At 38.2% G+C, this 25454-nt stretch overlaps 2 protein-coding genes across 8 annotated transcripts in view; both read left to right on the top strand.

Moving 5' to 3' along the window:
• Window positions 1-6824, top strand: part of BEND6 (BEN domain containing 6) — a 59557-nt gene extending 52733 nt beyond the window's left edge. For all 7 annotated transcript variants that reach the window (XM_072832535.1, XM_072832532.1, XM_072832537.1 and 4 more), the window contains one exon: window positions 5524-6824. The gene's annotated coding sequence lies outside the window, so the exon portion shown is untranslated. The remainder of the gene's footprint in view (window positions 1-5523) is intronic.
• Window positions 6825-13592: 6768 nt separating this feature from the next.
• Window positions 13593-23461, top strand: KIAA1586 (KIAA1586 ortholog). The gene is made up of 4 exons (XM_072832495.1): window positions 13593-13753; window positions 14313-14396; window positions 19911-19991; window positions 21208-23461. The coding sequence occupies exons 1-4, from the start codon at window positions 13733-13735 to the stop codon at window positions 23380-23382; spliced, it is 2361 nt and encodes a 786-aa protein (XP_072688596.1). The 5' UTR covers window positions 13593-13732; the 3' UTR covers window positions 23383-23461.
• Window positions 23462-25454: the final 1993 nt, after the last annotated feature.

Genomic DNA, 25454 nt, shown 5'->3' with positions numbered 1-25454 from the left:
ATCCTGGAGTCCCGGGATCGAGTCCCGCGTTGGGCTCCCGGCATGGAGCCTGCTTCTCCCTCCTCCTGAATCTCTGCCTCTCTTTCTCTCTATGTCTATCATAAATAAATAAATAAATCTTTAAAAAAAAAAAAAAAAACAGACTTCCAAAGGTCTGCTATATAGGTGTACCCTTTGGAGCACATTTTTGTATTTCAGAGCTCTGCAAAGTATTTTAATATCCCAGCTTCTGCCTTTTTAATACCTCAGACTGCCAAGGGTAGACACAAAAGTCATCTCTGACTATCAGTCAACAGAGCATTGAAGAAATTCAAGTTAAAATGTTTTTATATCAATAAAAATTTTTTAAATAAAATGTTTTTATACCAGTTTTGCATGCACCTAAAGCCCAGTAATAGTGCTATTAATCACCAGCCCGGGTGGCTCAGCGGTTTAGCGCTGCCTTCAGCCCAGGGCATGATCCTGGAGACCTGGGATCGAGTCCCACATCAGGCTCCCTGCATGGAGCCTGCTTCTCCCTCTGCCTGTGTCTCTGCCCCTCTCTCTCTCTGTCTCTCATGAATAAATAAATAAAATCTTTTTTTAAAAAAATCACCTGACTACAGCATTAATTAAAATAGAAAAAAATAACAAATCTTTTGCTAAGAACACAATATATTCTGGTGCCTTCTGGGCCTGAGCCTCACTTTGTTGACAAGTTGCTTGGAAAAGAAATATGTGTATTTAGAATCAAAAGTGGAGATTAACACTAGAATGGGAATTTTTTTTTTTAATTGGCAGGTATCTTTCATTTGAAGTATAGCTAAATCCAAATTATTTCAAAAGGACTGAGAAAATATGCTGGGAAAGATAGGATCCCATCCAACCTAATTTAGCCATGCTTCTTGAATTAGTTTGATATAGCACCATCTAGTGGAATACTGCTATGTTTTTCTCTTTTTGGTTATTTAACTAACAAGAGTCTGAAGATAACTACACTTACTCAGACAAACCATACTCCCTCCTTACTCCACCCCAAAAAGTATTCTTTGGATAAATAACTTTTTTTGCATCACTATTAGCAAGACAATATGCACTGCAGAATCATGTAGACATTGACAAGTTCCCATGCATGCAAGAAGCCTAGCCTACCCTGTGGTAAACTGTGCCCTCCACCAGTACTGAGCACAAGGTTGCCACTGGTGGTTTGGATTTGAAACAACAATCATTTTCCAGCTAAGATTCATTTCTGAGAGGATAAGCACTATATTCCATCCTTCTCCCCTTTTTATCTATTCTCTCATTCCTGTGACTGTCTTCAAGTTGCCTGTGGCTCACATTGCCAAGAGCTTTATGTTGCCAATCTTTCTGACCTTTCTCCATTTTTTTGCTTCTTTCTTATAGGAACTAAAGAAAACTTTATTTATAAGAATTACAAAATATTAAAATAACCTTTATAACATCCCACTATATGGTCAGACAGTCTTCTCCTGAAGGTTCCAAAGCTGCCTCAGCCTATATAATTTCTACAAAAATATTACCTATGCATATGTTATAACTTAAAGATGATCTAATACAGCAGCGCTCAAATAGGATGGGAGAAACATTTTCCCCCTGTCCTCAATTAGGGGATATTTAAAAATGTCTGGAGATATATATGGTTGCCACAACTGGATCATACTACTGGCATTTAGTGGTTGGAGCCATTGATGCTGCTAAACGTCCTACAAGACATAGAACAGTTCCCCTACAACAAAGTATTACTTAACCCAAAATGTCAGTTGTGCCAAGATTAAGAATTCTTGTTCTAAAATTATTTCCTGGGACACCTGGGTGGCTCAGCGGTTGAGCGTCTGCCTTCGGCTCACAGCATGATCCTGGAGTCCTGGGATAGAGTCCTTCATCAGGCTCCCTGCGTGGAGCCTGCTTCTCCCTCTGCATATGTCTCTGTCTCTCTCTCTCTCTGTGTCTCTCATGAAAAAATAAATAAAATCTTTAAAAAAATAAAATGATTTCCTTACTTTGGAGATAATGAGACTAAAGCCTAAAGAGGATAAATGAATTGCCAAGATTATATGATTTGTAACAGAGAGCCAACACTAGCATATAGTTCTTTGTATTATTTTTGAAGAATTTTTTTATTAGTTTTTTTATTTGCGTGTACTTGACACAAAATGTTGCGTTAGTTTCAGACATACAATATAGTATAGTGATTCATCAAGTTTATATATTATGCTATGCTCACCCCAAGTGTAGCTACCATCTGTCACCATACAGCCCTATTATAATATCACTGACTATATCCCCTATGCTGTGCCTTTTAGTTCCATGACTTACTCATTCCGTAACTGGAACCCTGTATCTCCCGAGCCCATTTATCAATTTTGCCCATCCCACACCCCAACCCCTCTGGCAACTATCAATTTGTTCTCAGTATTTACAGGTATAATTATGCTTTTGTTTATTCATTTTTTTAAGATTCCACATATGAGAAAAATCATATGGTATTTGTCCTTCTCAGCCTGATTTATTTCACTCAGTATAATATTCTCTAGATCCATCCATGTTGCCACAAATGGTATGATCTTGTCCTTTTATGGCTGCATAATATTCTTCTGTGTGTGTGTGTGTGTGTGTACATACACACACTACATCTTCCTTATCCATTCATCTATTGTTAGACTCTTACATTGCTTCCATATCTTGGCTATTGCAAATAACACTTTATTAAGCATAGGGGTGCATATATATTTTCATATATGTTTTTGTTTTCTTCAGGTAAATATCCAATAGTGGGATTATTGGATCATATGGTATTTCTATTTTTCATTTTTTGAGGAAACTCCATACTATTTTCCACAGTAACTGTACCAATTTACATCCCCACCAAGTGTTTTAGGGTTCTCTATTCTCTAATCTTAGTTAACATTTCTTTTTCTTGGGATGCCTGGGTAGCTCAGAGGTTGAACATCTGCCTCCAGCTCAGAGCATGGTCCTGGAGTCCCAGGATTGAGTCCTGCACCAGGCTCCCCTCAAGGAGCCTGCTTCTCCCTCTGCCTATGTCTCTTCCTCTGTGTGTTTGTGTGCCTCTCATGAATAAATAAGCAAAATCTTTTTTTTTTAATTTGTTTTAAATTTCTTTTTCTTGTGATTTTTATTTTAACCATCATGACATGTGTAAGGTGATGTCTCACTGTGGCTTTGATTTGCATTTCCCTGATGATTAGTGATGTTGAGTATCTTTTCATGTGCCTATTGGCCATCTGGATGTCTTCTTTGCAAAAATGTCTATGCAGGTCTTCTACCCATTTTTTGAATTGGATTGTTTGGGAGGCTTTTTGGTGTTGAGTTGTATAAGTTCTTTAAATACTTTGGATATTAACCCTTTATCAGATATCATCTGCAAATATCTTCTTTCATTCAGTAGGTTGCCTTTTTTGTTTTGTTGATGGTTTCCTTCACTGTGCCAAAGCTTTTTATTTTGATGTAGTCCCAGAGTTCTTTGTACTTCTTATTGCACATCATGGGTCTCCAGAGAAACAGAACCAGTGGGATTTATATAAAGAGACATTTGAAGAAATTGGCACACACAATTGTAAGGACTGGGAGTCCAAAATCTGCAAGACAGGCTAGCAGGCTGGAGCCCCTGGGAAGAGGTGATTTTGCAGTCTTGAGCTCAAAGGTGATGTGAGGGCAGAAACATCCTTACTCAAAGGACCTCAGTCTTTTCTTTTACGGCCTTCAACTGCTTGGGTGAGATCCACCCATATCACGCAAGGGAATGTGCTTTACTGAAAATCTACTGCTTAAATATTAATCTCATCTAAAAAAAACCTTCACGGCAACATCTGGACTAGTGTTTGACCAAACAACGTGGTATCATAGCCTAGCCGACTTGACATATAAAATTATATGTTTTAGGGTCAGAAAGTCTTTAAGCAGATTTTAAAGCCTCCTCTACTACCTCTTGATAAATGACCTCTCTGAATTCTAATTTAAACAGGGATAAATAATACTACCTACCTTGGGGATAGATCCGGGAATTGTGGAACCTAAAGCTTAATAATATTTGGAGAACTCACTTTAAGAAAAGAAACACAAAATTATGAATATACAGTCAGTTCAACTCTGCATAGGTTCCATGCCCAATGTAGGGCTTGAAGTCAAGAGTAGTGTGCTCTACCAACTGAAGCAGCCAGAAGCCCCAAAATGACATAATGTTTAAAAGTTAACAAATTTTTCAAATATCACATAATGTAAGGGAAATTACATATTTTACTTACAGCTCTGTAATACTTTTACCTTACTTTTTAGGGGTTGCATACAAGTTGATTACCTCTTCATTTGACAATTTTGCAATAGAAAGAATAAACAAATAATTTGGACTATCCTCTAGCATAGATGAAAAAATTTTTTTTACACTTTACAGAGTTTTCCTTCAAATTCTTAACTCTTCAGCAGCAATGTAATTTTTAGGATTGTTGTCAACTTTGGAGAAACCTCTATTAAGTTGCTCTGATATCTAAACTATAACATTTCAAGGCATTTCAAGTTTTCTATGGAATGAGTCCTCTTAAATATTCTTTGAAATGACCATATATATTTATATATTTTTTTAAGATTTTATTTATTTATTCATGAGAGACACAGAGAGAGAGGCAGAGACACAGGCAGAGGGAGAAGCAGGCTCTATGTAGGGAGCCTGATGTGGGACTCGATCACGGGACTCCAAGATCATGCCCTGGGCCGAAGGGAGGCGCTTAACTGCTGAGCCACCCAGGCGTCCCTACCATATTTATATTTTTGCTAGAAAACACTCCAAACTGGAATGACCACCATTAATATAACTATATATAGAAGAGATGGCAAAGCACAAAAATATATCCCTTCACAAAATCCTTAACAAAATCTCAGAAATGCCCACTGCCACCCGATAGTTATAATCAGAGAAAATATGACTAAGGAACAGTTGAATTGGGAAGATAATAGTCTTATGATTATGGTTGAAATATTTAACTTTTGCAAATTTAACAGAAATATATACACATGTGAACATGTTGGAAGGTACTCATGCAAACAAACTTTATTAGCTTTATAGTGATCTGCCTCTAACCTAGTTCATTTGGGTTTCGTGAATTTTGAAAGAGGTGAAACAGGGGAAACTGCCTGCTATTTAAACAATCAACAAACGTCACTGAAGAATGATAAACAGAATTGTTGATAATCTTTTAGGATGGTTGATGGGTATGTGGGGATGTTCATTTTACTTTGTGGGCTTGAAATTTTATCTAATACAAAATCGTTTTTTAAGTCATTTGAGATGAAAATATATGTAAAATATTTTAACTGTTGTCTAAGCTGGAATTCCTCTGAATAGATCATAAAATAATTTCTAAGTCACCTCAATAATAATAGTTCATACTAAAAACGTGTACTCTTACACAAAAATTTGTAGTAGACACAGAAATAACTCATATAACTATCAAAAGTACTATAAGAACTCTAACAAAATTTGCTGTTTTTCTGAAATTTTCTTTTTTGTAGGTGTTGTAGGTATCTGAAATAAAACACTTCAGTTCTGAATTTGACATTGGATTTTGTTGGAGACTCTGCAGTGAGCACAGACACACATAGTGACAAGCTGTGAGACATCCGTAATAACGCTGACTCTTGATGGAGCAACAAGCTTGCTGAAGAAGCTGCATGTAGATTCCAGCTTAAATATCAGTGATGCATCAAACCGGAGAATTTCTAACAGTCAAATAAGCATGCAATATGCTTTCTTAGAAATATGCATTTTCCTGTCCCCAAATGCTTCTCTGTACAGCTAACTTAACACAATAGAGCTTTTATCATAGCAACAAAAACTTCAGCTCCTAAGATTTGTCATTGTCCTGGATCAATCACTGTACATTTATTATCACCAATGACTCCCCATTTTAGTTTTTGGATCTTCAGCATAAACACATATTTGGGAAAGTAAGTAGTGAAATAATCAATGTTCATGAATGTGAGGGCGGCAAAATTGGCCTAAAATCTGATAATCATACCTAACCAAGTAATGGTGTCTTCACAATGAAATTACAGAATTATTCTGTTACCTAAAAATAATCCAAAAGAAGTGAAAGCAGAATGACCTGTTTATTTTTTTTTTGACCTGTTTATTTTAATGTGAAGCTATTCCACTGCACTCTTGCAAAAGAAATAAACCCAAGGTTTTGTGAGTGTTAAAACAGTGCATCATCGATTTGAAAATTTTTTCTGTGTGTTTACATGCTTTTAACTTTTTATTGCCTAATGTATAATTTTATACATTAAATATATATGTGTAACATAAAACATAAATGTCATCTAAAATATCCTATGTAAGATATAACATCCTCTGTATTTGGTTAGTTTTATTGCTATACTGCTTAGTTTTAACTGGTTTGATTTCATAATATCAGAAGAAAAAAGTATTGAAAACAAAATCACATGGGTTGGATAATCACACAAAAAGAAAAATACCATTTTGTAAAAAAAAAGAAAAAGAAAAAAACATTTTGTGAATGAATGAAAGATAAAGCATTCTTCATCAAGAGGCTTCTCCTTTGATGTCAGCTTGCCACACATGACAACTTTGCAATAACAAGCCATGCTTCTTCAGTGTACAGGTTATGTTTAAACTTGGGAAAGAGGTCGCATATAATAGTTGGAAAGTTCAGAACTGCAGACCCAGAGAACATTCCATAATGCTGCTCAATAACAATGTGGTCATACAAAATAAATACGATTAAGGAAATAACTTCTGTTAACATTTGCTACTTTTACTTAAATATAAATAAATCCCATTGAAAACATAAGAAGTATTTGCTCATTTCTTATTAATGTATAAAATCTAGGGGGGAAAATCCTTTCCTGGGCTGATTGCTTCTCTACTGACACGCATTAAGGCATTACTATTATAATTGCTTATGTGGCTCTTAACTTTTTTGTTTTCTAAAGAGCCACACTATGTATGATAGAGACAATAACCAGATTAAACATGCATGCTATGTAGGATATATACACACTATCCAGGAACATTAACATTTTTATTGAATGATTTTACTGGGATACATGTTATTTCCTTTAAAAAAAAAACTTCGTAGTATGTTTTCCCTACTAAATGTAAAATGCCTTTGCAAAACATAACTATTATTCAATTAGAATTCTATAGTCCTTCCTTAAAGTATTTTTAGATGTGTTAATATTCTTATGGATAATAGAATATAAATATTGTTTCTAATTTAGCTTCACATATTGATTCTAAATGAGTTACAAATAAGAAAACTAATGAGACTGAATAGTGCCCAGAAAGCAATTGATATATATGCATGTGTGTATATATATGCATGTATTATATATTCACATACATGTAAATTTGGAATATGATTAAAGTAGAACCTCTCATAAGTAGGGAAAGGAAGGTTTATTCAATAAATGATCCTGAAGTAAATGGTGAATGTAAAATAATTATGTTCCTACTTCAAACTATATTCCATAAAGAATGCAAGATTAATAAAATGTAAAAATTGGACCGAACGTATAAAAGACACAAATATTTTTTATGTTATCTGAAAGAGAAGGACTTTCTAAATCTGCAATTAACAAAAGTGTCAAAGAAAAACTTACTAATGTATAAGTTCTTACATGTATGTCCGCAGTCTTCCTATATGGAGATGATAGTTTCATTAAGATTTTTACCTAGTAGATGGAACTCTTAAAAAAAAAAAATCTTTTTTTTAACCTTGTAATGAAATATGTGGTCAGTATTTTTATCTGTTCTATGACATCACTTTTATTTTTCTCATTAGTATTATTCATGCGATCGTCCTTATAGCTCTTTTCACATTTTTTCTTATAAAATCTTTGTGCTGATGTTGTGCCATAGCCTTTCTTCAACATTTATTTTATAATGACATGGTTTTTCTGGTCCAGCTTTTGCAGTTGCATTCATGGATGGTGGGAGGGGCCAGGGTTCCCTGCCAGGCTTCAGACCTTTCAAAGGCCCTCTCTTTGCTGTCATAGAGACCACTGATTCCAGCCAGGATGGCTCCTCTGAGAAGTATTTTGTGGAGCCCTGGTTGTTCCCTGTGGTCCTCTGACCCAAGCTGAGTCTGGAAGGATTTCTGTCACCAGCCCTGCATTCCCAGACCCTTCAGCAGCAGCAGCAAACAATACAGAGCCCTTGCACTTACCAAGGAGCCCATGATCTTTATGGAGTAAGATTCTGCTGGGTTGTTCTGAGATCCACTGCCAGGAGCCCTCTTAGATAGATCTTCTCTGTGCATTGTCTCTGCATCCCAACCTCATGACTTCTGCTGAAGCTCACCTTACCTTACCCTTCAGTTGTTAAATTTATGGGTTATAGAGTTTGCATTTTTGGATGAGTTTTTCCTTTTCAGGAAGTGTACTTTTACTGGTACTTTCTGAGATCTGCCACCCATGAGGGGCCTTGACATTTTCCTTGCAATTTCTGTACAATTAATTTCTTTCTTTTTTTTTAAGTTTTATTTATTTATTTTTAATTTATGATAGTCAGAGAGAGAGAGACAGAGACAGAGACAGAGACACAGGCAGAGGGAGTAGCAGGCTCCATGCACCGGGAGCCCAACGTGGGATTCGATCCCTGGTCTCCAGGATTGCGCCCTGGGCCAAAGGCAGGCGCTAAACCGCTGCGCCACCCAGGGATCCCTGTATAATTAATTTCTAACGTAACTTTTAAAAGTCCTTGGTTTCTGCAGGTATTATCTGTTGCCTATTTTACTAAATATGGCAGGGCAGGGCATTCTGCTGTTGCCTTTTGTTTTTCTCCTTGTTGCTTTATTTGATTTCTTAGAGTAAGGGAAAGGCAAATAATGCTTACCTGGATGTTCTCATCAGAGTTACACCCATTGTTGGTACTGTAGATTTGCTCACTCAGTTTAATATGATTCAGATGATCAACCAATTTTTTAGTATATCCTTTGCAATATTTGGGATATAATTAAACTAAATAATTACTTATTCATCTTAAATTCAAATTTATTTACATGTCCTATATTTTTATTGCCAAATCTGACAACCCTAGGCTTTAGGAGCATAATGAAATCCTAATTCTCATTCTTTTATTCAGAAAATGCTTTCCCATCCTCCTTGGGAGTTTCTTTTGATCATCTCTTTCCCTGATACCTTAAAATCGGGGAAATGAAAATATGCTTTGTTGTGCATCTCTTTTTATTCATTGTGTAGGGAAACATTATTGTCCTTTTCAATCTGGATACTTAGAGCTTTTAATTCTAGAAAATATATATGGGATATATTACATATAAAATATATATTTATAAATTATATATAATTTATATAAAGTGTATAATTATAAAATATATATAACCATATAATATATCTTATATAATATCTGTATTATATGTATTATATTAAATACTATTATGTAAACTCACAGTGACCCAGATAGTCCTGGTTATAATAATTCCTTTGATGATGGTGGAGATAATACATATCTCTTCCTTCTTCCACCCAAACTCTTCTTTGCATTGCTGTCCTTTAGGATTTATTAATTTTTAAAATATTTTTTAGCAAAGAATCAGGAGAAAAGTGAAATATCATTCAGTATTCTTTTTCACAAAATTCCTGATTATTTTTGTCATAATTACAAATGTATTCCTCTAAATGGATTTTTATTATTTATTTATTTATTTTTAAAGTAGGCCCCATGCTCAGTGTGGAGCCCAATACAGGGCTTGAACTCACAACCCTTATATCAAGACCTGGGCTCTGCCTGGAGCCCTAGAGCATTTCGATGCTCAATGTGGAGTCCAGTTGACTTGGGTTTCTCCTTCCTTCTCCCTCTGCCCTTCCTTCTGCTCTCTCTCTCAAATAAATAAGTAAGTCTTAAAAGAAAAAAAAACTAAAAGGGATCATAGAATCTATTGCCTCATTTTACAGATGTGGAAGTTAATGCAGGAGAAGTTAAGAGTCCAGGTATTGTTGTGTTTCAGATACATAAGTTTAGCAGATTCATTACCTCTATGTAAGTGTGGTCTGCCTACAGAGGAAAACCCAAAGTAAGGGAAAAGGTAAATTAGGAGAATGAGAAATGAGTTTCTAGGCCCCCTGTAACATCTTAATTCATAAAACACTACAACAGACCCAGATCTCAAAGTAAAGCCTCAGGATACATTCCCCGCCCCGCAACAGTCAAAAAAGAAAACTTGCTTTGAGCCCTAAACCAATCAGCAAACAACATCCCCTTTTTCCAACCTTCCTATTATAATCAGTTCCCTACTTCACAAAACACCCACGAAGAGCACTTGATCAAAGTATTAATACTGTCTTTCTTTTTATTTATTTTGTCATAGGAGAAAAGACACTTATTCTGACCCATAAACACCTAACACTTATTTTAAAAGTTCTCCCTCAGGGCACCTGGGTGACTCAGTTGGTTAAGCATCATTTCTTGATTTTGGATCAGATCATATCTCAGAATTGTGAGATTGAGCCCCACTTTGGGCTCTGCACTGGGCGTGAAGCCTGCTTAAGATTCGCTCCCTCCCTCTGCTTTCCTCCCCAACTCTCCCTCCCTCTCTCCAAAATAAACCTGTACACCTGGGTGGCTCAGTCAGTTGGGTGGCTGCCTTCAGCTCAGGTCATGATCTCAGGGGTCCTGGGATGGAGCCCTGCAGTGGGCTCGGCTCGTTCCTCAGTAGGGAATCTGCTTCTCCCTCTTGCCTCTTCCCCTCCCCAGCTTATGCTCAAGTTCTCTCACTCTCTCAAACAAACGAATAAAATCTTTAAAAAAAAAAAAAAAAAAAAGGAAAGGAAAGAAAAAGAAAGAAAATGGAAAGATAAGCTACAGACTAGAAGAAAATATTTGCAAATCACATATTTGAATATGTGAATTTGAATATATTCAAAGAATTTGAATCCAGAATAAACAACTCTTAAAATTCAATAATAAGAAAACAATGTAAATAATGGGCAGAAGACTTTAACAGGCATGACCAAGAAGATATATGGATGGCAAATATATACATAAAAAGGGGATCCCTGGGTGGCGCAGCAGTTTAGCGCCTGCCTTTGGCCCAGGGCGCGATCCTGGAGACCCGGGATCAAATCCCACGTCGGGCTCCCCGTGCATGGAGCCTGCTTCTCCCTCTTCCTGTGTCTCTGCCTCTCTCTCTCTCTCTCTCTCTCACTCTCTCTCTCTGTGACTATCATAAATAAATAAAAATTAAAAAAATATATATATATACATAAAAAGATTTTCAACATCTTTAGTAATTAAGTTAATACAAATTAAAATCACAATGTGACATTGCTACACACCTATTAGAATACCTAAAATGAAAAAGACTCTCCCAGGGGCACCTAGATGGCTCAGTCAGTTAAGAGTCTGATTTTGTTTGGCTCAGGTCATATGTCAGGGTCTTGGGATGGAGCCCTGCAGCAGTTTCCTTGCTCAGCTCGGAGTCTACTTGTCCTTCTTCCTCTGTTCCTCCCCCCAATGTGTGATCATGCTCGCTCTCTCTCTCTCTCTCTAATAAATAAATAAAATATTAAAGAAAAAGAAAAAAGACTATCCCTGCAACAATTTTTGAATTGAAAGACATGAACGTATTTGGGCTACAGCCACATATTTATTGTTTGTTTTCCAAGAGTTTAACTGAATGAGTCTCACCTGCAACATTTCACAGTAGTGTTCCACTGAGCTCTCACCAGCATGTTAAAAAATTGTTCAAATGCAAATCTCTCCTAGACATCTACGAAGTTTTAAAATGGTTAATTTACATGCAGCTTTTGGGTCTACCATCTTAGCAGATGTTTCTTTTTCTCAACTTTTATCTGCAAGTCCCAAATTTATTTGGTGCAGATGCACCTGCAGTTGTAGTGCACTTTGTGGAACATAAGCAATCAAATGCCATGTTCTCATTTAAACCAGCAAAAACAGGCCTCCAAAAGAGAAAGTAAATATCTGCTGCACTCAAGTAACAGAGATAAAGTCAGCTGAAAAATTAACAGACAATATTTCTCCCAAAGAAATACCGCACTTGTAGAGGCAAGGTGACCTTGGTGACTACTGCTTTCTTATTTACACAATGAGAAAATTTGTTCTCTAAAATCATAGAGTAACAGCTTTGTTGTTTGAAAATCTATTGGTAAGAATGAAATATCCCTCCTTTGGCTGGTCATTGTGACACAGAGAACCAGCCTCATACCAAACTAAGTGCAGGGCTACAGATAGGGGGATTCTGTGTCAACAATTAGTATCTTTGTTAATTCTGTAGTTTCCAAGTTAACAGGACTCTGGATCTACTTTGTAGCCCAGATGTGACATGAACTCTTTGCACACAGACCTAACTGCCTTTGTACCTCAAAATACTGTTTCACCTCCCTCCCTTTCTTAAAATTTTCAAATAACTCTATTCCTTTGTCTTGTGATGTGCCTCATAGTTCCTCTGTTGCATGATCTCACTCATTGGAGGCCATAGCAAAATCAAAATTACAAAGGAAATTTGTGGGACTACAGATTTGTTAGGTGATCTTGGGCTCATAGGGCTAGGGGGAAAAGCTTTAAATAATATCCTCAGAGGGCACCTGGGTGGCTTAGCAAGATAAGCATCTGCCTTTGGCTCAGGTCATGATCCTAGGGCCCTGGGATGGAGCCCCACCTAGGGTAGTCTGATCTCCTCTCCCACGTCCCTTGTGCTCTCTCGCTCTCTCTCAAATAAATAAAATCTTTAAAAAGTATATTATCAGTGGGGGATCCCTGGGTGGCTCAGCAGTTTAGCACCGCCTTCAGCCCAGGGTTGATCCTGGAGACTCAGGATTGAGTCCCGCGTCCGGCTCCCTGCATGGAGCCTGCTTCTCCCTCTGCCTGTGTCTCTGTGTCTCTGTGTCTCTCATGAATAAATAAAATCTTTTTTAAAAAATTATTATCAGTAAACCTTTGTTTTCATAAACTGTACCTGTTCACAATCATTCGTGTGTAAATATTGAAGAGAAAAAAGTGGGCCACTATTTTGGTAAGAAAGTGTCTGAGCACAGTTTAGCGCCTGCCTTTGGCCCAGGGCGCGATCCTGGAGCCCTGGATCGAGTCCCACGTGGGGCTCCCGGTGCATGGAGCCTGCTTCTCCCTCCTCCTGTGTCTCTGCTCTCATTCTCTCTCTCTATCATAAATAAATAAATAAATCTTAAAAAAAAAGAAAGAGCATTTTAACACCACTAATCTACATCATCTAGATCAGTATTTGTACAAAAGGAAAAAAGTAGAGAAAAGGTAGGGAGAGGGAAACGCTGATTGAGAGAGAAACGTCATCTATTATACTAGGCTAGTACAGTAACAGCTTAGAGGAACACAAGAGCCACCATTCAGAGCCCCTCCCCACTCTTCAAATATGCGGGTGAGTCTCAGGAGCGACGAGAACTACAACTCCCAGCTTCCCGCGCGGCGCGAGGGAGGCGGGCCCAGACTGCGCGACAGAGGCTCGGGGGTGGAGCGGGCCACAGCAGGTCGCTCCGCCTTTTGACGCGGTTTCGCACCTCTTTCCGCCCGCGGCCTCGGCGGCGTCGGCGGCGTCGGCGCTCACGCAGGGGCGGGTCACGGCGGCGCGAAGCGGTGCTGGGCGGGAAGGCAAGTCGTGGCGGCGGCGGCGGCGGCGGCGGGCGCAGCAGCGACGGCGGCGGCGGCGGGGCCCGCAGGAGCGGCGGTGCTGTCAGTTAGGCCGTCGGAGAAATGGGAGACCCGGGGTCGGAGGTGAGTGGTCGGGCGTCGGGCCGCGGCATGGCATGGCGAGCCGAGCCGAGCCGGGAAGGGAAGGGCTTTGTGTTTGGCGGAGCGTGAGGCCTGGTGCGCGGCGGCAGCCCCGCGGCGGGGCGAGAGGCTCGGCGGCTCGGGCCGAGCCCAGCGGGCGGGCCCGGTGCGGGTGTGAAGGAGGACCCGGCGGCAACAATGGCCGCCCGGCGGCCCCCGGCTCCCTGCGCCGGCCCCGGAGCTCCCCGTGGCAGCTGCCCCGGCCGCGAGAGCGACATTTTGAGACAGGCTCGCCCCTGGGCGGGGAGCGTGCATCCCTCCTCCTCGAGGAGACGGGGGGATGCGCGGGGGCCGGTGAGAGGTTCCCGGCGGCGTCCGCTGCCTGTGGCTCCACGTCTGCAGAGGCATCCCCCGCCTCCATCGGCTCTGCGTGCGCTCGGCTCCACTCGCTTTCCTCGAGAGCTTGCTGCTAGAGCGCTCCCCGTTTTCGTTCCTTCGGGGACAGTCTCTTCCTCCGAGGCTGTGGCTGCATAGCTAAGCGTGTCCTGGCTTGTTTTTATAGATGATAGAATCTGTCCCTCCAGCTGGGCCCGAGGCGTCTGAGGCAACGACGGATGAAAACGAAGATGACATTCAGTTTGTTAGCGTAAGTAGCAACGATATTCGGGTTTTCCTCGGAATCCCGAGACCGTGCGTTTAGGTAAGCCCGTTATGTGAGGATACCTCACCTGCGCGTTCTCCATTGAGCCGCCGTGTATGAAGGTCTGGTAGGTGCACCAGACACTTGGGGGCTTGGCGTAGGGTTAGGAAATTGACCAGAGGAGGTCTCTGAGCACCTGCACTGGACACCGCAAAGACTGTTCGAAAAAACATGCCTCACATTTAATCATGCTTCCTGTGCCTTCTTAGCGCCATTTTATGCTTAACCTACGCAAAGTTCCGGTCTCTCAAGAGTGTCCTCTAAGAGATGACCTGCAGGTTCGAGGGAAGGGGCCGCTAACAGATGAGGAAGGAGGTAGAAAACAAGAAGGGTTGCAGGAACTCAAAATCTGAGCGTTCTCTAGTTTCATGACATGAAGGCAAATAGCTTGAAGACTTCACCCACCTCTGACATCATCATGTTACAGCATAGTGCAAGTACAACATCTACTGAATCAGAATTTGAAGGCGGAACCCAGGAATCTCTACCAAGGGACATATGGCTCTCTGAACCATGCTTTTGTATTGGTTTAGGGGAAAAGGGGTCCTGATGTATTTTGGGATGGTCTTCACCCAAAACTAAAGTTTTACAAAGACACTGTTTAACGTGGTATCTTAGTAGCTAAAAACTTTTCCAAAGCAGTAATTAGTTGAAGTTTGCTATTAAAGATGTATAATTTTTCTTTAAATGAGTGCCTGTTTAATGTTTGTTAATTACTCTCTAGGTTTAGGGCAACTTGATAAAAACAGTTTTCTTTTTCAAATATCAGTTGTTCTCTAAATCAAATAAAATCCCATCTTTAAACATTGTGGTAGTAACACATGGTTTTTTGTCCTAGTAGTGTGGTAGAGAAATTCTTTGCAAGAACATTTCCTTGACATTTTTCCCCGTTAACAGTACATATAGTAACCCCCCCTCTTTTTTTTTTTTTTTTTGATACCCAAGACCTTATAAATAAAGGGGTACCAAGAGAAGTTGTATGTTGATTCTGCCTTCCCTGTGTTGTGGATTAAGTGATGTAGCTATGGAAATTGAAGAGCCACAGTGTCTGTTTTTTGTACTGAAAAGTATTTGGAAGGAATATTTCATGGGTCTTCGGGAAAAATAATTTTGGTTCTTCCTGAGTATAGTATAAAAAAGAAATGACAGGACGCCTGGGTGGTTCAGTGGTTGAGCATCTGCCTTTGGCTCCCGTCATGATCCCAAGGTCTTAGGCTCCACATCAGGCTCCTCACAGGGAACCTGCTTCTCCCTCTGCCTGTGTCTCTGTCTGTCTCTCTCATGAATAAATCTAAAAAAAAAAAAAAAAAAAAAAAAGAATGAGACATTATAATCTTGATGCTATTTTGTGCAAGTAGAACTAGGAGTGACATAGGTGTTATGACACATTCCTTTGAGAAAAGGAATCTACAAAATTAAGATTGGAAACATAATTGGGTGTAAGTTTATATACTCTGTGGAATAAATTATCACAAATTTTTACTGAGTTAACGCATCAGCTTTCTTTCAGTTGAGGCTTAAAAATCTCTAAATTTAACTTAAAGTATAATCTTTTGTATATTTGCATCCAGAGTTTTGTACATCCAACTTGATAGAACTTATTAGTTTTCTTTCCAAAAAGGATCCAATATTGGACAGCTCCATAAGGAGAAGCAAATTACACAGGCATACCATGTTTTATTGCCCTTGATTTTATTGTGCTTTGCAAATACTGTATTTTTTACAAATTGAAGGTTTGTGGCAATCCTGTGTCAAGCAAGTTGGTTGGCACCATTATTCCAACAGCATCTCCTCACTTTGTGTCTTTCTCACATTTCAGCAATTCATACAGTTTTTTTTTTTTTTTTTTTAATATTTTATATAATCATGAGAGACTTTCTGCCCCTGGACACTGCCGAGTAAGCATCGTTAAAGTCTCCCCTCTCACCGCTGTCATGTCTAAGTCAGAGTCTCCTAAAGAGCCTGAGCAACTGCAGAAGCTCTTCATTGAAGGTTTGAGCTTCAAAACCACTGATAAGAGTTTGAGGAGCCATTTTGAGCAATGGGGGACGCTTACAGACTGTGTGGTAATGAGATACCCCAACACCAAGCGCTCCAGAGGCTTTGGGTTCGTCACGTATGCCACTGTGGAGGAGGTGGACGCAGCCATGAATGCTCAGCCGCACAAGGTAGACGGAAGAGTCGTGGAACCAAAGAGGACTGTCTCCTGAGAAAATTCTCAAAGACCTGGTGCCCACTTAACTGTGAAAAAATATTTTTGTTGGTGGCATTAAGACACTGAAGAACATCATCTAAGAGATTATTTTGAATAGTATGGGAAAATTGAAGTGATTGAGATCATGACTGACCGAGGCAGTGGCAAAAAAAGAGGTTTTGCTTTTGTGACATATGACAACCATGACTGTAGACAAGATTGTCATTCAAAAACACCATACTGTGAATGGCTACAACTGTGAAGTAAGGAAAGCCCTATCGAAGCAAGAGATGGCTAGTGCTTCGTCCAGCCAAAGAGGCCGAAGTGGTTCTGGAAACTTTGGTGGTGGTTGTGGAGGTGGTTTTGGTGGGAATGACAACTTTGGTTGTGGAGGGTACTTCAGTGGTTGAGGTGGCTTCCGGGGCAGTCGAGGTGGTAGTGGATATGGTGGCAATGGGGATGGCTAGAATGGGTTTGGTAATGATGGAAGCAACTTTGGAAGTGGTGGAAGCTATAACGATTTTGGCAGTACAACAATCAAACCTCAAATTTTGGATCCATGAAAGGAGGAAATTTTGGAGGCAGAAGCTCTGGTCCCTGTGGTTAATTACTGCCAGGAAACAAAGCTTAGCAGGAGAGGAGAGCCAGAGAAGTGACAGGGAAGCTACAGGTTACAACAGATTTGTGAACTCAGCCAAGTACAGTGGTGGCAGGGCCTAGCTGCTACAAAGACATGTTTTAGACAATACTCATGTGTATAGGCAAAAAACTCGAGGACTGTATTTGTGACTAATTATATAACAAATTATTTTAGTTTCTGTTCTGTGGAAAGTGTAAAGCATTCCAACAAAGGGTTTTAATGTAGTGGTTTTCTTGTTTGTTTTTTTTTTGCACCCATGCTGTTGATTGCTAAATGTAAGTCTGATCTTGATGCTGAATAATTGTGTCTTTAAAAAAAAAAAAAAAATCATGAGAGAGAAAGAAGCAGAGACACAGGCAGAGGGAGACGCAAGCTCCAAGCAGGCAGCCCGATGTGAGACTCGATCCCGGGACTCCAGGATCACGCCTCAGGCCAAAGGCAGGCACTAAACCACTGAGCCACCCAGGGATCCCTCACAATATTTCTAACTTTTTCATTATTATATTTGTTTTAGTGATCTATGATCAGTGATGATAACTCACTGAAAATGATGGTTAGCATTTTTTAGCAACAAAGTATTTTTTAATAAAGCTGTGTACCTTTTTTAGACATAACACTATTACATACTTAATAGACTACAGTATAGTATAAACATAACTTTTATATGCACTGGAAAACCAAAAAATTCATTTGATTCACTTTATTGTGATACTTTATCATTGTGGTCTGTAGTATTTCAGAGGTATGCTTGTATGCTCTAAGTAGAATTGAAGTATCAGAAGAGAGTAAAAAATATTCCTACTACCTTTATTTAATTTTCTGTTGTGTTTTGGGTTTTTTTTTTTAAGATTTTATTGTTGGAGCACCTGGGGTGGTTCAGTCGGTTAAGCTTCTGCCTTCAGCTTGGGTCCTGGTCCCAGAGTCCTGGGATCGAGCCCCACCTTGGGCTCCCTGCTCAGCAAGGAGTCTGCTTCTCCTTCTCCCTCTGACTCTCTCCCCTGCTCATGTTCTCTCTCTCTCGATTACCCTCTTTCAAATAAATAAAATCTTAAAAAAAAAAAAAAAAAAGATTTTATTGTTAACTAATTGACACATCCAACATGGAGCTCAAACCTACACCGTGGGTCAAGAGTCACATGCTTCTACTGAGCCAGCCAGGCACCTCTCTATTGCCACACACACACAAAAAACAGTGGTAATTTTTTTTTTTTTTTTAAACAGTGGTAATTTAATTCTACTTTAAGATCACTCAGAGAGGGACGCCTGGGTGGCTCAGCGTTTAGCGCCTGCCTTTGGCCCAGGGCATGATCCTGGGGTCCAGGGATCAAGTCCCGCATCAGGCTCCAGCTTGTGTCTCTCCTCTCTCTCTTGTGTCTCTCATGAATAAATACATAAAGTCTTTTAAAAAATAAATAAAAATAAAATAAAATCACTCAGAGACAGAATTTACTTCTCTTTGTGACTCCATCGTATGCTGGGATCCACCAGGATATACCTATTTCTCTGCTTTTTTACAGTACCACCCAATAAAGATGAAATGCTGTTGGGTACAGTTCTCTGAGTGAGGGTTCTTCAGATGCAAAAAGTTACTACTTAATGTATCTATAATTATGGATTCCTTAGTCTCCATATAAATCTCTTTCCAGCCTTCAGTCTACGTGATAGCATAGCATCCTCTTTGTGTTCTACCATACCATCTATATGTTGATGCAGCTAAATAAACACAATATGCTGAAAGGAATGATAAAAATTTGTAGATAAAAAGAGCTCTTACCTTTGATATAAATTTTATTGTAATATACATACAGAATAGCGTACTTCCTGATTGTTGGTCTTGCCTTCACCCTATTTTAGTACTACATACCTATTTATTTGGATTATCTTGTTACTAGTCTTCCCACACTAAATACTTTGCTGATCTTGAAACCCAGCTCTAATGTTCCTGATCTAGGTTTCTGACCCAGGTATTTAGGGCCAGTGTGTGTTGCAGGTAGTATGTATGTAAAGAAAGAATTGAGAAACTCAGGGGTTGATGTTTGTTTGTATAAGGCTATGAAGAATAAAGCAGAGCTATTTAAGAATTCTGATTTTTGGGACACCTGGTGGCTCAGCGGTTGAGTGTCTGCCTTCGGCCTGGGGTGTGATCCTGGAGTCCCAGGATCTAGTCCCACATCGGGCTCCCTGCATGGAGCCTGCTTCTCCCTCTGCCTCTGTGTATGCGTCTCTCTCTCTCTGCCTCTCATGAATAAATAAGTAAAATATTAAAAAAAAAAACAACTGATTTTTGAGCTTAGATATCTAAAAGATTATTGGTAGTCATCTAGTTAAAAAAAAAAAAATAGTACCGTGATAAAAGTCTTTTTAATGCTCTCCCTATACTATTTCCCATTTCCTAAGGAATCCACATGGCTTTATTCCTCTATGTAGATTTAGTTTCTCTTTGGGTCTTGTTATCATTACTTATTCATCTACTCTGAGTCTTTTTCTGTGCTGGTTTTGTTTCTGATTATTTTGTGCCACCTGTAAGACTTTTTCTAAGGAACAACAACAAAAACCTACTGATTATAGATGCAAGTTTGGTTTGAATGGTTTTCATGACTTGTAAATTTAATCAATTCTTTTTTAGGAAGGACCATCAAAATGTGTTCTTGAATACAATTATCTAGTCTGTAGTGATAATGAAAAGCCTAGCACCTGTCATAATGATGTAAGTATGTTATATTTGTGGTTTTTCAGTTCCGTAAGTGCAAAGTGTGTTGGAAGTGGCTTGAACTGGCTTGCAAGAACTGATTGTTAGATTTTTCAGTTTTGTGAGCTAATTTTGTAAACCATTATTAAAATTAAAGTATATTAAAAAGATTAAAGTATATAAACTTACAAGGAAATAAATTGTTATATTTAAGGTAGAAAATACTCAAAACTCATCATATCTTAATTTGAGGTTACTTATACCTATTGTATCTGAATGGTAAAAAAAAACTATATAACAGCACACTCCTGCAACATAATTAGAATACTTACACCAAGGGAAATGTCAAACTACAATTTGGGGCTTGATGTATTATTTATTGATTATGTAAACTTTAAAAAGTGATGGATAAAATGTTTATGCAGATTAAGCCCAAAAATTTGATACACCTCTAAATTGCTAGACTGTATGCTATATGAAAAATTGAGGAAACCTTGCAGTACTTGAAAATTCTTTTTTAATTTAACAAAGATATTGATATTGATGAGTGGGTAGTGTTCTGGTATACATCTTCATTTTTTCACTTTTCGTCTTATTAAGGAAAAATATTAACCACTTTTCACATTAGAACTATACTCATTTGGGGATCCCTGGGTGGTGCAGCGGTTTAGCGCCTGCCTTTGGCCCAGGGCACGATCCTGGAGACCCGGGATCGAATCCCACGTCGGGCTCTCGGTGCATGGAGCCTGCTTCTCCCTCTGCCTATGTCTCTGCCTCACTCTCTCTCTCTCTTTCTCTCTATCATAAATAAATTTAAAAAAAAAAAGAACTATACTCATTTGTAAATCATATGAGCAACTTCTTCGTCCAATTGGATGATAATCAGACATAGTCTGATTTTGTAACATTATTGATTATAAAATTTTAAAAACGGGTGCCTTGGCTGGCTCAGTCAGGAGGATCATATAATTATTGATCTCAGGGTCGTGAGTTGGAGCCCCACATTGGGTGTAGAGATTGCTAAAAAAGTAAACGAACTTAAAAAAAAATGATAGTGAATTTTTTAAGAAATAGCAAGTCATATTGAAGTTATAGGTACAAACCAAAAATCAAGGTAAGTATTTTAATTCAAAATTTATTTCTAAAATTATTTAAAATCACTAGCAGAAGTTTTTACATTAACCCTTAAAGTGTTGTCAAGAGCTTTACTTATATATGTAAAATTATTTTTCAGATTCTGTTCCCTAAAATGCCAAAACGGCAGGGAGATTTTTTGCGTTTTTTAAATGTGAAGAAGGTGAAAACAGACACAGAAAGTAGTAATAACAAAAGTCAATGTGAATTGTCTAAGTCAAAGGAACCGAATTTCAAATACGTTGAACAGCCAATCACTGAAGAAAATCCATCATGTTCATCAAAGGAAGAAACAGATAATCTTGTGCTTCCAGATTGTTGGAATGAAAAACAAGCATTGATGTTTACAGAACAATACAAATGGCTTGAAATAAAAGAAGGTAAATTAGGATGTAAAGATTGTTCAGCAGTTCGGCATTTGGGATCGAAAGCAGAAAAGCATGTCCATGTGTCCAAGGAATGGATTGCATATTTAGTAACTCCAAATGGCAGTAATAAAACTACTAGACAAGCTTCTCTGCGGAAGAAAATTAGGGAACATGATGTTTCTAAAGCCCATGGTAAAATCCAGGATTTGTTAAAGGAATCAATTAATGACTCAATTTCTAATTTAGTGCATAAACAAAATAATAAAAATATTGATGCTACTGTAAAAGTTTTCAATACTGTTTACAGTTTAGTAAAACATAATAGACCTTTATCTGATATTGAGGGGGCAGTAGAATTACAAGAGAAAAATGGAGAGGTCAACTGTTTAAATACGCGATACAGTGCAACAAGAATAGCAGAACACATCGCAAAAGAAATGAAAATGAAGATATTTAAGAATATTATAGAAGAAAATGCCAAAATCTGCATCATAATTGATGAGGCATCTACAGTTTCAAAGAAAAGCACTCTAGTGATTTATCTCCAGTGCACAGTTCATTCGGCTCCCACACCAGTTATGTTGTTTGTTGCTTTAAAAGAATTGATGTCAACCACAGCAGAGTATATTTTCAATACAGTATTGAGTACTTTAAATGATTGTGGCTTTACTGATGAATATTTGAAAGCAAACTTAATTGCATTTTGTTCTGATGGTGCTAATACAGTGTTGGGAAAAAAGTCTAGAGTAGCTACAAAGTTGTTAGAAAATTTTCCTAAAATCATTATTTGGAACTGTTTAAACTATCGATTGCATTTGTCACTTGATGATTCAATATCTGAAATAAAACAAGTTAATCATTTTAAACTATTTCTTGATAAAATTTATTCCATTTATCACCAGTCTAATAAAAATCAAAACAAGCTTTTAGAAACTGTAGCTAAAGATCTTGAAATTGAAATTATTAAAATTGGCCGGGTAATGGGACCAAGATGGGCGGCATGTAGTTTACAAGCGGCTACTGCTGTATGGCATGCATATCCTGTATTATATATGCATTTTTCTAATTCTCACTCTGGTTTGGCAAAGAGATTAGCTAACATTAATTTTTTGCAAGACCTGGCTTTAATGATTGACATTCTTGAAGAATTTTCACTACTTTCAACTGCATTACAGTCAAGATCAACTAATATTCAAAAAGCACAAAAATTAATCAAACGCACCATAAGAGCTTTGGAAAATTTAAAAATTGGTACTGGAAAGCATGAGTCTCAAATTGAAGGTTTGATTAAGTCAGATAAGTTTAAAGATATTCCATTTAATAAAAATAATAAATTTAATGCTCTTCCTAGAAGTATGTTACTAGAAAATATAATTGAACACATGCACTTACGCCTTGTATCTGACAGAAACCACAATGAAAGTATTTTTGATTATTTTGACTTGCTAGAACCTTCTGCATGGCCTTATGAAGAAGTAACTTCACCATGGATAGCTGGTGAAAAAAAATTATTTCATCTATGTGAAATTTTAAAATATGAAATTGATTTGAGTGATTTTCGGGAATTTGTAAATAATAATATAAAATCAAACAATGTTTCCATTCCAACAACTATACAGAAAGCTAAAAAGATAGTTAACACTATTGCAATCAATAATGCTGAAGCTGAAAGAGGATTCAATTTAATGAATATAATTTGTACAAGGGTGAGAAATAGTTTAACAATAGATCACATATCAGATTTAATGACAATAAATTTATTGGGGAAAGAGTTAACAGATTGGGATGCAACACCATTTGTAAAGTCCTGGTCAAATTGTAATCATAGGTTGGCTACAGATACAAGAGTTAGGCAAAAATCAACAAAAACCTATGAGAATCAGCTGGCTATATGGAACTTACAATAAAGGATATTGTATATGTTTTTACCATTTGTAATTGTGTGCTACACATCTTTTATATATTAAAAAATTTTTTGAAAGCCAATTGTTAAACTTTTATTAACACATTGTTTAAAAGGCATTCTCCAAAGAGATGAACTTGATTGTTGTTTTTAGGAGCTTTATAATTTTTTTTAGAGATTGAAACAGTGGACCATGATGTATATTCCAAGGAGTCCTATACAGAGTATCCAACCATTTCCATTTCTGCTGTCTTACTTTTAGTAAGGTTGCAAAAGAATTACAATCCAGTAAGTTCTAAGCCCTGGAAATTATATAAAATAAATGAGAAATGGAATAAAAACTGCAAGCCTTTTGGCTTTTACTCATTTCTGTATCTGTGCTAATACAGTAATCTATAGGTATGTGTGGCCATTAAGCACTTGAAATGAGCTCAGTAGGACTAAGTGAATTTTTTTATTTAATTAAATATAAAAAAGCAATGAAGGGAGGCAGCCCGGGTGGCTCAGCGGATTAGCGCCACTTGCAGCCCAGGGTGTGATCCTGGAGACCCCGGATCAAGTCCCGCATTGGGCTCCCTGCATGGAGCCTGCTTCTCCCTCTGCCTGTGTCTCTGCCTCTCTCTCTCTCTCTCTCTCTCTCTCTCTCAATAAATAAAAGAAAATCTTAAAAAAAAAAAAAAAAAACTGAAGGGACACACCTGGATGGCTCAGTGGTTGAGCATCTGCCTTTGGCTCAGGTTGTTATCCTGGGGCCCTGGGACTGAGTTCCACATCAGGCTCCCTATGGGGAGCCTGCTTCTCCCTCTGCTGATGTCTCGGCCTCTCTGTGACTCTCACATGAATAAATAAAATCTTAAAAAACAAAAGCAATTAAAATATTTTCAATTCAATTTTTTTCAAAATATAGTTACCTTGCTTGTGATTATTGTAGTATGCCTGTCAAACTCCTGTGTCGTGTAATACTACATAAAAACATCACTGAATTGATGTCAACAGATGGGATTTAGTGCACATTTTTTTCTATGAATCAATGTAACATAGAATCTTTACCTGAGCATTTCATACAGATAACAGGAATTACAGTGATACTTCTATAAATCATAATTGATCATTAAAATACTTATTTTTCTAGTTCAGACATGAATACTCTTTTTTTTTTTTTTTTTATGATAGTCACACAGAGAGAGAGAGAGAGAGGCAGAGACATAGGCAGAAGGAGAAGCAGGCTCCATGCACTGGGAGCCTGACGTGGGATTCGATCCCGGGTCTCCAGGATCGCGCCCTGGGCCAAAGGCAGGTGCCAAACCGCTGCGCCACCCAGGGATCCCGAATACTCATTTTTTAATTTAAAATGAAGGCATACTGAAAAAGAAGTAGAGATGCAGAAGCTAGTACTACAACTGGAACAATTAACTGGAATTAAGTTACAGATTTCATGATGAATGGTAATTACAGTTGGCTGTCGCAGATATTTAACACAGAGGAAAATACTGAGTTTCAGCGAATGCATAATGAATGAAATCTTTGAAAGTCAAGTTGAAAATTAGTCACTTGAAATCAAAATTAAAGGTTCAATAAAAATTTTTGTAATTTTTAAAGTGTTGAGCTCGCAAAAGTTTGGTCAGCTATAAAACAGCTTGGGTTTTCACATGAAAAAACTGGTTTTGGATAGAAAATAAAATATTTCAGTAATAGAAATTGTTAGAAAATTATGAATTAAAGCCTAAAATATGTTTTGTTAGGAAGGTACAAAGTGGGACGCCTGGGTGGCTCAGCGCTTGAGCGCCTGCCTTTGGCCCAGGGCGCGATCCTGGAGTCCCAGGATCGAGTCCCACGTCTGGCTCCTGCATGGAGCCTGCCTCTTTCTGCCTGTGTCTCTGCGCTCGCGCTCTCTCTCCTTGTCTCTCATAAATAAATAAAAATTAAAAAAAAAAAAAGGAAGGTACAAAGTCCTTCGTTAAGTAAACAAACATTGTAGAATACAGGATCTTTCCTACAAAGTAATTGATTAAAAATCTGAAAAATAAGTATATTTCTTTGGATGAGTTATGTAATATAAGAGCTGCAGTTCAAAAC

Source organism: Canis lupus, chromosome 7, assembly GCF_048164855.1.
Source record: "Canis lupus baileyi chromosome 7, mCanLup2.hap1, whole genome shotgun sequence".
Classification (NCBI taxonomy): domain Eukaryota; kingdom Metazoa; phylum Chordata; class Mammalia; order Carnivora; family Canidae; genus Canis; species Canis lupus.
This window is presented reverse-complemented; position numbering and strand designations above follow the sequence as displayed.